Genomic DNA, 12,202 nt, shown 5'->3' with positions numbered 1-12,202 from the left:
TATAACACACAGAGGCGTTATCGTCTAATGAGGCAGGTGAGTATTGTACAATAAAATCGGTCTGATGAATGAGAATAAAAGTCTTCATATGATAATAAAACGATGCAGTAAAATTGTCCACTCTTCTATTGTTGTTCAATGGAGATATATATAAGTCCAGGTCCAGTGTTGTATGTGGTTGGCAAGACCATCAAATATTTATCTAAGATCGGGACACCTGACGTTGAGAGGTTGAATAAGGTTGATTTTAAAGTTGTCTCAGCTCAACATGGGTGGTGAAGCTTGTTTAGCATGCTGGTGCTCGCTAAGAGAGGATTTTTGGATATTCCGTCGCTAAGTGGGTGAAAAGGGGGGTGAAATTTTAAAATGTGTGTATCTGCATCTCAAAACTTTAAAAGTTTACAGATGTAAAAATTGGTATTTAGTATCTTCTTTCAAAATAAGGAAACACATATTTTTTTGTTTTCAGAAAATCCCAATAGGAGGGGTGAAAAGGGGCTTGAATGCCTTCAATCAGGATACCGGTACTTATATCTCAGAAACTGAAGATATTACTGACCTGAAAATTGGTACTTTTGATCTCTTTAAAAAATAAAGAAACATGAATTTTTTTGTTTAAAAAAAATCCAATTAATGGGTGAAAAGGGGGTGAATTTTTTAAATGAGTGTATCTATATCTCAAAACTTTGAAAGTTTACAGATGTAAAAATTGGTATTTAGTATCTTCTTTAAAAATAAGGAAACATGTATTTTTTTGTTTTCAGAAAATCCCAATAGGAGGGGTGAAAAGGGATGAAAAAAGGGTTGAATGCCTTTAATGAGGATACTTATATCTCGGAAACTGAAGATATTACAGACCTGAAAATTGGTGTTTGGGATCTCCTTTAAAAATAAAGAAATACAAATAATGGGGGGTGAATTTTTTAAATGAGTGTATTTATCTCAAAACTTTAAAAGTGTACAGGTGTAAAAATTGGTATTAAGAATTTTCATTAAAAGTAAAGAAACACGTATTGTATTGTTTTTGGAAAATTCCAATAGGAGGGATGAAAAGGGGTGAAAAAAGGGTTGAATGCCTTTAATGAGGATACTTATTTCTCAGAAACTGAAGATATTACAGACCTGAAAATTGGTATTTGGGATCTCCTTTAAAAATAAACACATTTTTTGTTTTTGGAAAATCCAAATAATGTGGGGGGGGGGGGGTGTGAAAACGGGAGTGAAATTTTTAAATGAGTGTATTTATATCTCAAAACTTTAAAAGTGTACAGATGTAAAAATTGGTATTTAGAATCTTCTTTAAAAATAAATACACATATTTTTTTGTTTTTGGAAAATCCCTATAGGAGGAGGTGAAAAGGGTGAAAAACTGGTTGAATGTCTTAAATGAGGCTACTTACATTTCAGAAACTGAAGATATTACAGACCTGAAAATTGGTGTTTGTGATCCCCTTTAGAAATACAGAAAAACATATTTTTGTTTTTGTTTTTGGAAAATCCAAATAATGGGGGGTGAAAAGGGGGTTGAATTTTTTAAATGTGTGTATTTATATCTCAAAACTTTAAAAGTGTACCGGTTTTAAAATTGGTATTTAGAATCTCCTTTAAAAATAAAGAAACACGTATTTTTTCGTTTTCAGAAAATCCCAATAGGAGGGGTGAAAAGGAGTGAAAAAGTGGTTGAATGTCTTATAATGAAGATACTTATATCTCGGGAACTGAAGATATATAGACGTGAAAACTGGTATTTGGAATCTACTTTAAAAATAAAGAAAAGGTATTTTTTTTTGGAAAATCCAAATAGTGGGAGGAAAAGTGTGACTTTTTAAAATGAGTGTATCTATATCTCAAAACTTCAAATGCAAAAATTGATCTTTAGAATCTTCTCTAAAAATAAAGAAACATGTATTTTTTGTTTTCTGAAAATTCCAATAGGAGGGGTGAAAAAGGGTGAAAAATGGGTTGAATGCCTTTAATGAGGATACTTATATCTCAGAAACTGAAGATATTACAGGCCTGAAAATTGGTGTTTGGGATCTCCTTTAAAAATAAAGAAATACAAATAATGGGGGGTGAATTTTTTAAATGAGTGTATTTATCTCAAAACTTTAAAAGTGTACAGGTGTAAAAATTGGTATTAAGAATTTTCATTAAAAGTAAAGAAACACGTATTGTATTGTTTTTGGAAAATTCCAATAGGAGGGATGAAAAGGGGTGAAAAAAGGGTTGAATGCCTTTAATGAGGATACTTATTTCTCAGAAACTGAAGATATTACAGACCTGAAAATTGGTATTTGGGATCTCCTTTAAAAATAAACACATTTTTTGTTTTTGGAAAATCCAAATAATGTGGGGGGGGGGGGTGTGTGAAAACGGGAGTGAAATTTTTAAATGAGTGTATTTATATCTCAAAACTTTAAAAGTGTACAGATGTAAAAATTGGTATTTAGAATCTTCTTTAAAAATAAATACACATATTTTTTTGTTTTTGGAAAATCCCTATAGGAGGAGGTGAAAAGGGTGAAAAACTGGTTGAATGTCTTAAATGAGGCTACTTACATTTCAGAAACTGAAGATATTACAGACCTGAAAATTGGTGTTTGTGATCCCCTTTAGAAATACAGAAAAACATATTTTTGTTTTTGTTTTTGGAAAATCCAAATAATGGGGGGTGAAAAGGGGGTTGAATTTTTTAAATGTGTGTATTTATATCTCAAAACTTTAAAAGTGTACCGGTTTTAAAATTGTTATTTAGAATCTCCTTTAAAAATAAAGAAACACGTATTTTTTCGTTTTCAGAAAATCCCAATAGGAGGGGTGAAAAGGAGTGAAAAAGTGGTTGAATGTCTTATAATGAAGATACTTATATCTCGGGAACTGAAGATATATAGACGTGAAAACTGGTATTTGGAATCTACTTTAAAAATAAAGAAAAGGTATTTTTTTTTGGAAAATCCAAATAGTGGGAGGAAAAGTGTGACTTTTTAAAATGAGTGTATCTATATCTCAAAACTTCAAATGCAAAAATTGATCTTTAGAATCTTCTCTAAAAATAAAGAAACATGTATTTTTTGTTTTCTGAAAATTCCAATAGGAGGGGTGAAAAAGGGTGAAAAATGGGTTGAATGCCTTTAATGAGGATACTTATATCTCAGAAACTGAAGATATTACAGGCCTGAAAATTGGTATATGGGATCTCCTTTAAAAATAAACAAACACGTATTTGTTTTGTTTTTGGAAAATCCAATTAATGGGGTATAACAGGAGGGACAATTTGGGGCGAATTGTAGAAAGACTATATGTACAGTATATCTCAGAAACGTTAAATATTTTACAGACGTAAAAATTGGTATTTGGAATCTCCTGTAAATGTAAAGAAACATAGGTGATTTGTTCCTGGAAAATCCACTTAAGTGGAACTAAAAAGGGGGGTGAAATTTTAAAATGAGATTTTCTTCAGTATATCTCAAAAACTTAACATGTTACAGAAGAGAAAAATGTTATTTTTATCTCTGTTAACATAAAGAAACGTGTATTTTTTGTTTTCAGTAAAACCACTTGGGTGGGTGGAGGTGGGGGTAAAATGACTGAAAATGGGGATGAATTATTTTAATTAGGATACTGATATCTCAAAAACTGAAGATGTTACAGATGTGAAATTTGGTACTTGAATCTGCTTTAAAATTAAAGAAACATGTATTCTCGGAAAATTCAATGAATTGGGGGGGGGGGGGGGGAAGGGGTGAAATTATTAAAAAATTAATTGAATTAATTGTATGAGGATACTTATATCTAATAAAGACTAAAGTTGTTACAGACAGGACAATTGGTATTTGGATCTCTTTTAAAAGCAAAGAAAAACGCGTTGGGGTGGAGGGGCGGACACACATGTTGGGGTGGGAGTGAAAAAGGAGTTGAATTCCTTTTATGAGGACACATATCTCAAAAACTGAAGATGCTAGAGTCGTTATAATTGGTATATAGAAAATCCTTTACTATTAAAGAACAAGTACTTTTTGCCGGAAAATTAACTAGGGGGTGGGGGAGATTGTGAAAAGAAATGAAATTTTTTTTTTTTTAAATACATTTCAAAACTGAAGGTAACAGACGTGAACATTGGTATTTGGAATCTCCTTTAAACATAAAAAAATGCCTTATTTTTCTGGGGATGGGGCGGAATTGACTTAACTGCGGTGGGGTGAAAAAGGAGTTGAACCAATTTATTTTACTGTTCATAATGCACTTACTAGGAGCCTCCGTGGCTCAGGTGGCAGCGCACCGGCCTCTCACCGCTGGGTTCCGTGGTTCAAATCCCGGTCTCTCCATGTGAGGTTTGTGCTGGACAAAGCGGAGGTGGGACAAGTTTTTCTCCTGTTACTCCAGTTTTCCCTGTCATCATTCATTCCACCAACACTCTCCAATATCATTTCATTTCATTTCATTTCTCATTCATCAATCATTGCCCCAGAGGAGTACGACAGGCTTCGGCAGCCTGCATAATTCCCATCCTCGCCGCTAGATGGGGGCTTCATTCATTCCATTCTTGACCCGGTCGAATGACTGGAAACAGGCTGTGGATTTTCAGCGTACTTATTCTGATCATAAACCGATCATTTTTAATCTTTTCTGGGTTCGTTTTCATTCAACGTATTCAATTATAACTTTCAGTATAATACCGTAGCGAAGCACGGGTATCTTGCTAGTAAATAATAAATAAATAAATAAATAAATAAATAAATAAATAAATAAATAAATAAATAAATAAATAAATAAATCCCCCAAAAATATACTGATGCATCAGCTTAGCTTAACAATTACCCATGATAAACACATGTTTGAAGTATATTAATATTGAATTTCAAAGTTAACACAGAAAAAGGAAGTGTTTGGATTGTAAATCGAGGGCTTTTGACAACACCCCAGTGGAAGCTAAAATCCCACAAAACCACATATTAATGAGGGACACCCGACATATCACCATTAACACAGAACACAGCAAATACCGACCATAATGTCCCCACAGCAGACACGCCCTGAAAATGAAAATGAAACCCAGATAAAACCAAAATTTATGACCACAAAGTCATGTTAAGGAGAGACAATAAAATAAGAGACCGGAACATAATTTACAGGATAGAACCAGTTGACATAACAACCAAAAAAATAAATACACAGTTTCAGAAGGAAACAAGTCATAATAGCATTCACGGAGCAATCCACAAGATGCTCTTATCGCGCCTGCGACAATTCACAATATCCCCAATGATAATAAAAGGTTACGTAACCGTCAGGCACGAAGAGATAAAACCAAAAATCAGGATCGGTAAGATAAGAACCAGGCTCCATATCTTTCGCACTAGGGTTGTCCAAGCCCGCAATTAAATGAACACGTTACAATGGCATTGTTGACCAACCGTTAACATAAATGCGGGTTTACAAAATAATTAGAACAAGGATCTCATTAAAAGCCCGCAATAGGGATGAAAATGAACTAACTAAACCCGAATAAGTATTCCTAAAGAGAGAATTTTTTTTTTCAAATTATCGAAAATAATAATAATAATAATAATAATAATAATAATAATAATAATAATAATAATAATAATAATAATAATAATAATAAACTTTGTCTACTAAACACACAGCACGACAGCGAAATATTCAAATAGGAACTGCACACGCATCAAACAAAGGCCATAATCACTCGCAAAAATACAGAAAACAAATAAACCCAAGGGAAAATCAACTTTCAATCAAGGGGGAGGAGAATTTTGAAATTACCTAGGCAATAATGGCCTACTTTGTTACGCACAGAACCATCAAACAAAGGCCATAATCACTTGCAAAAATATAGAAAACAAATAAACCCAAGGGAAAATCAACTTTCAGTCAAGGCGGAGGAGAATTTTGAAATTACCTAGGCAATAATGGCCTACTTCTTTACGCACAGAACACCTTGGAAACATGACGCCTTACCATCAAACTGAGATATATATTTAAGTCATAACGAACACACGCACAAGCATATACAATCTTACACAAGAAAAATAATATGAGCACAAGGAAATGATAACGGCGTACTTACTTTAATCCATACATGCCTAGGTAAGGAAACCGTGTTCTGAACTATCACTACAACTCACCAGTAAGAAATAAACTTTACATATTCACATTCTTACAACTACATATTTACACTAGAAGAACTATAGTACAAAACTACACATTTAAAAAAAAGATAATTCCCCAGATGGGAAGGTTTTAGGGCATCACCCTATACCAGTGTGCAGATGCATTGTATTTGCAGTGGTAATATAAGCCATTGCTCTGAGACAACATCTGCCTTCAAACACCTTCAAGCGTAGACCAGTGCACTTCCAAGTTTCCCGCTAGGAGCAACACGTAGTAGTCCCGATACTAGCCCTGGTGGGCGCTGTCTACACACACACTCTAGTAGAAATGTAGTCTCATAGACGGCGTAAGAGTCCGTGTAGCCGTCCGCAATGAAATTATACCCTTAGAGGTAATAACACACAGTATAACTATGTGACGAAAGGTCCACTTCACCATATATAGACAGAGTAGATGACCAGTAGGCAGAGAGTTCTGAATGCTCAGGCACAATTTATCAGAGTCCACCAGATACAAGTTTTATTCATCCAATACTTCAAACAGAGTAGAATTCCAGTCTCATATAATCGTGGTAATATCACAGCTCTGTACAGTCACTAAGCCGCGAATACAAGGTCCATAGCAGAATGCAATAATTCACCAAAAATTACAAATACCGATAAGAGACACAATTTAAATATATGTCGCGTAGACAGTTGATTGTCCAAAGTATATGACATAACTAGCGTCTTTTCTTAAATAACGCTTCAGGCTTTGTGAGGTGGTGTCTCCTCATCAGATGGCTTACGACCAGCTTGATAGCACCAATCAAAGAAAAGAAAACTTCACCAGGGAAGGGATTTGAACTCTGACCTCCAAGCTGACAGGATCGCGCCAAAGCAAGTACGCTATGGTGACACTGGCTGAAACCCACGGTGTGTTTGTTTTTGATGGTGGATTCTTGGCAAGGCTCCCAAGCTGGTCTTAAGCCATGTGCGGATTTAGCAACACCACCTCGCAGTACCCATTTTAATTCACCCGCCAAGTGATTTGTTTGGCTAATTTCAGCACATGATGAACTGAAAACGGGGCAAAATGTTGAATTATTTTTATCAAATTATGCATCAGTATGACCAACCCTCTAACATATAACTGGTTCACATTGTTCCTAACCACCCTGTATATGTCCTATAATTCTATTTACAATATTTCTTATTGGTCGTGAAGACATTTTCTCAAAAGGAAGGGAAATACTGTACTGGAATTGGCTAATTTCTTTTTTTGTTTCTTGCAGGTGTTACAAGTGAAGAATAGCAGGATATGGCTAACACTCAAACCCTCTCTTGTGAGTTCAACTCTTCCTCCTCTCTGTAACTATGAGAAAGTCAAGAGAGACCAACCGTACGAAGGTGTCGTCATTCTTGTCACTGCTCAAGGTCTTCTGGTGGAGTTTTTTAATAATGTAAAAGGATGGGTGCCAGTGCACAAGTTAAGTCAAGATTTTGACGTGGATCCCACTAAACGTTACTATATTGGACAAGTGGTGAAGTGTTACGTCACAGATGTAGATTTAACGAATCATAAAATGACTCTCAGTTTGGTGCCATTCGCTCGTACCAGTTCATCTCAAGTTCACATAGGAGGGGCCTTTAGTGTCGAAGTTGTTTCTGTTGGCCCTGATTGTCTCCATGTCCAAGTGTGCAATTCATCCGAAAGAGGAATAATACCGGCACAACATTTGACTGATCACCCGTCATTAAGTAAGCTCTTGCTGGCTACTTATAAAGAAGGTGATATACTGTCATCAGCATATTGTTTTAGTGTTCACGACAAGTTGGTGTTCTCCGTACAGAATTCTGTGGCTCAGTTCTTTCAATCTAAATTAGGTAGTAGTATTGCAGCCAAAGGGGTCGGTGCTCTTAAGGGAGGTGAAGTGATTCCTTGTAGCGTGCGGATGGTGAACGAGAATGGTATATTGCTGAATGCACCTATCCCCGGTTTGACTAAAGCTATTTGGGTCGGTAGGAAATATATGGGCATCAAAGAAATGAACCCTCTTTCTCTTGGACTGGACTCTCACCAAGTGCTAATGGTCAAACTATCTTCTGTCAACGTAGAGACCAACATCTTCAAAGCCTCCACTAAGCTGTCTCAGTGTTGGGATTTTAATTTAGAGGTAATGTATTGAAACATACTTGTATTTGAAAATAATATCGTATTTATCCATGTATTAAGACTCATGTTGCCTCCAATTTATATTTTAAAAATCTAGGATGCATCTTTTATGCAAGGAAAATCTGTAATGAAAAAATTAGACAAATTAAAACATGCACCATCTAAGATATGAAATAATCAATAATAATAATAATAATAATAACAACAACAACAACAACATCAACAATAACATTGACTATAAACAAGGAATTGATGGTCGTGCTACAAACAAGTTTATGATTGATCACTATCATCAGCTGCTTGAGTTATGTAATGAAATTCTCACTTAAAATTAGAAATGAAGTACTGTATAGGACTAAGTGTTGGTAAAGTTGTGTGTGAATTTGTATAAGATGATGTTGAATTCAGAATGTTAAACTAGTAGTATTTCTTGTAATATCTTCTTTCCATGGAATTGCTTGTTGTACTTTGTTTGTTTTTGTTGTTGTTGTTTAATTATGTTTTAACTTGACCGTACTATCATACTACTGTAAGTGACCATTGCCACCAGGATATTTCCTAATTGCAATGTACTTGTTAATAATAATATTTCCGTCTAACTTAATCCCTCCCTGCCACTTTATTCTTTTCAGTAGATGATCCATGTAAACTATGAACAACAAAGGTGAACCCTGTAAGTACCTTGAACCAAGAACTCATTCTACCATCAATTCCCGCTGCAGCCCAATTGTTGACATAAATCTAATGCCTTTGATTGCTTTTAATAATCTCCCTATAATCCCTCAGTACCTTCTCCCTCTGTATTCTGTCATATGCCCCCTCTAGATCTACGAAACATTAATGTGAATGTCTATTCCTCTCATAGCATTTTTCACTTACCTGGCACATACTGAAAGTCTGATCATTACAGCCCCTCTGGGGTCTGAAACCTTGCCGGTTTTCATCTGACTTCCTCTCAACCATTAATTGCATCCTCCCTTTGAAAATATCAGTGAGCCCCCTGCCTGGTGTACTGATCTATGAAATACCTCGATAGTTGTTGCAATCCTTCCTGTTCCCTTTCTTATAGATAGATGCAAATATGCTACGGCTTTCTTTCCCATTTGAATGTACCTTTCCAATATTCCATGCTGATCTAATTACTCTGTAAAACCATTATTTTCATCCCCACCTGTATTTCACCATTTTAGGTCTAAATTCATCTTGTAACCATACAAGAGTATGATCCCCAATTTTAGGTTAGGAAATGTTTGTATATGACGATCTCCCGGAACCGTTATCTTTGAGAAGGCCAGGCCGGTTCGAGAGGACAACCACCTTTTAAGTACCGTAAGTTTAAAGATTTCTTCATACCCATTTCACATTTTTAACTTACCAGCCCAAGTTTCTCACACAACCTTGTTTTTTCCATTACAGATTGGAACTTCATTGACGGTTTCCACTATGGTCACTTACGGTTTACCATGCATCTGTTACTTCTCTAACACAACTCCTCAGTTTTGTCGCTGCCCTCCCGACCATTTAAATTAAGGCAAATACACCTAGCCAACATGAGAAACAATCTTCGGGAACGTGACCGCTAAATTGAGAGGAAATTGAGAATGCTGCTATTCTAAAATTTAAAATTCTTCGGCATTTTTCCATCACTTATCACACACATTTCACCTGGCACGTTGTCTCCTCTCAAACTTGGTTTCTCAAGCTTTTTTGCTCCCCTCCTAGCCATTCGTGGTGATGGTGTTTCTACAAAGACAGACTGTCAGTGAATTTTCAACACAGTGATTTAGCCTTGTTTTTGAATTGTTATCAAACTAAAATTTTTAGACTAAGAGGTCCGCAACCTCTCTGTTAGCACTTGTTTCGTTTCTGTCTGTATCATTTATTTTCTTTTCTTCTTGGTTTTAGCACACTTTTTGGATTCAATTATGTTTTATATTAATTTGTCTCGGCAAGTTATTTATTGCTACATCTAGTGATGTAAATGTTGTATATTGTTATTGTTTTTATTTTTGTCATGTCTCTTTTGTTTTTTCTTTTGTTCCTTCATTATGTTTTTAGCACATTTTTAGCTTGTATTGAACCCTTTCTGGCCTGGGATACGAAGCCGCAGTGAAAGCAAAGTTCAAGTTTTCATGACAATAAATGTGGCAACACCCAGGGCCTGTGCAGGATTCGAACACACTTCACTGCACCCTTGATCTTAACAATAGGATCTCCTGGGGTGGTTTGTCCGGATCTAAAAATTTATATCTAGCTTACAGGCTTAAGGGTGTGGAGGAAATTCAGGACGCACTATATTACGGCAAAATGAAATTCTTCCAATAGGAACAAACTAAATTTTAATGTCCTTGGCAAAATAAAAGCAAATTTTAAGATATAATATACAAGTCTTTGGGGACCATGCCACCGATTACATGTGATTATGAACTACATTAATTAACAAAATAATATTAATTTCCCAGACAAGATGATTGTTAGTCTTTATTCAGATAAATGCATCCCAAATATATCCATTAAATTACTATTATTATGAATGCGTCAGCGAAACCTACATGACATTTTCCTCAACACTGGGAACCAAATTACAACTAAACAAGAAAAACAATTGAAACTAGTTGAGTGGTTAATCCCCCTTTACCATTAATAGATAAAACAAAAAACAAAAAAACTTGAAATGAAATTACATACACAATAGAGTGCTCCACTACTCGCGACAAAGAAATACGAACCCAACACCATTACGTGAGTAAAGTCAAATTTTACTCAAAACAAACAATGTAATCACTTGTATAAGCAATTAAGAAACACAAAGAAACACAATAAAATAAAAATACACATTCAAACATTAGCTGTATGAACATATCTGTCCTGGTCAAAGGAACCTGAACGATTCCACGTTGGATGTGCCGGGATTCGATCATGGGTCTTCTGGTATCGTAGCGGGTTGCTGAAAGAAACACCCTATCTATTTTATTTGCAAAGGGATCCTATCGGCTAAATTCATTCATTGATTACCTCGCCCTACGACCGAACAATTTATTTGTATACAAGGTATGACACAAGCATAATGCATTTTACAACTCCGTGTGACAGAAAATACTATTCTGTTCCCGGGTCTGTCTTTACTGTAGTATAGTCTCCCTCAGCCACATATTTCAGAGTGACAGCCAAAACAAATGGGTATCCACACCCACTGGTCTACCCTCATTAACAGCTTCCTTCTTTAACACTTTAGAGTCGACGTGTACATTTGCTTTTTTCGTGGTAAACTGCTGAAATGCGATATACATTTTTCAGGTTGTTGTTGGCTACGGATGTTCGTAATTTCATTCGTAGATGATAATCAAAGACATAATTTATCTTCAAAGTTACTATTTTTGTGTCCCCCCATTGGGGTGACATATGGTTATCAGGTTGACTATGCAACAGAGAAAGCGCACGTCACCCCTACAGGGGTGACAACCTTTTTACCCTTGTTGTTGTGGAACACTGTGTTCTGTGTTGTGAGCTGTTGATTTACGCGCCTTTCAATGGGTTCCTTGTAATTGACAGTTTTGTGACAAGAATTTAATTGATGTTATGTGTTTCTGTGTTGAGTAAGCCGTGATTACCGATAGAGAGATAGAAGAACAACTTGAAAAGGGTTCAAATGCTGAATCAAGAGATGTTGACATTCAGGATTTGCAATGTGATGCCACCTTTTTCGAGTCAGAATTCAACAGTAGTTCATGTAGTGAGGACACTAGCAAAGATTCCGGAGCTGCATCAGGCAATGATTCAACCAAATCACCGGCCAGTGACAATTACTGGGGAACATTCTCAGGTTTGCAGAAACATTGTATTTATTTACATGTAGCCCCGGTTTACAATTTCATCTGAGTGCTAAGTCTCAAGCAGTATGTAAGAATAAAACAATAAT

General features: G+C 35.6%; 1 protein-coding gene across 1 annotated transcript in view; it reads left to right on the top strand.

Annotated features, from left to right (window-relative positions):
• The window catches only part of Rrp5 (Ribosomal RNA Processing 5), a 385,044-nt gene that overhangs the window by 156,833 nt on the left and 216,009 nt on the right, over nucleotides 1-12,202 (top strand). The window contains exon 10 of the mRNA XM_067156013.2: nucleotides 7,403-8,284. Coding sequence (XP_067012114.2) covers nucleotides 7,403-8,284 — 882 coding nt within the window. The remainder of the gene's footprint in view (nucleotides 1-7,402; nucleotides 8,285-12,202) is intronic.

The sequence above is a fragment of the Anabrus simplex genome, chromosome 1 (genome assembly GCF_040414725.1).
Source record: "Anabrus simplex isolate iqAnaSimp1 chromosome 1, ASM4041472v1, whole genome shotgun sequence".
Lineage (NCBI taxonomy): Eukaryota > Metazoa > Arthropoda > Insecta > Orthoptera > Tettigoniidae > Anabrus > Anabrus simplex.
The sequence above is the reverse complement of the archived record's forward strand: the minus strand, read 5'-3'. Positions and strand labels throughout refer to the sequence as shown.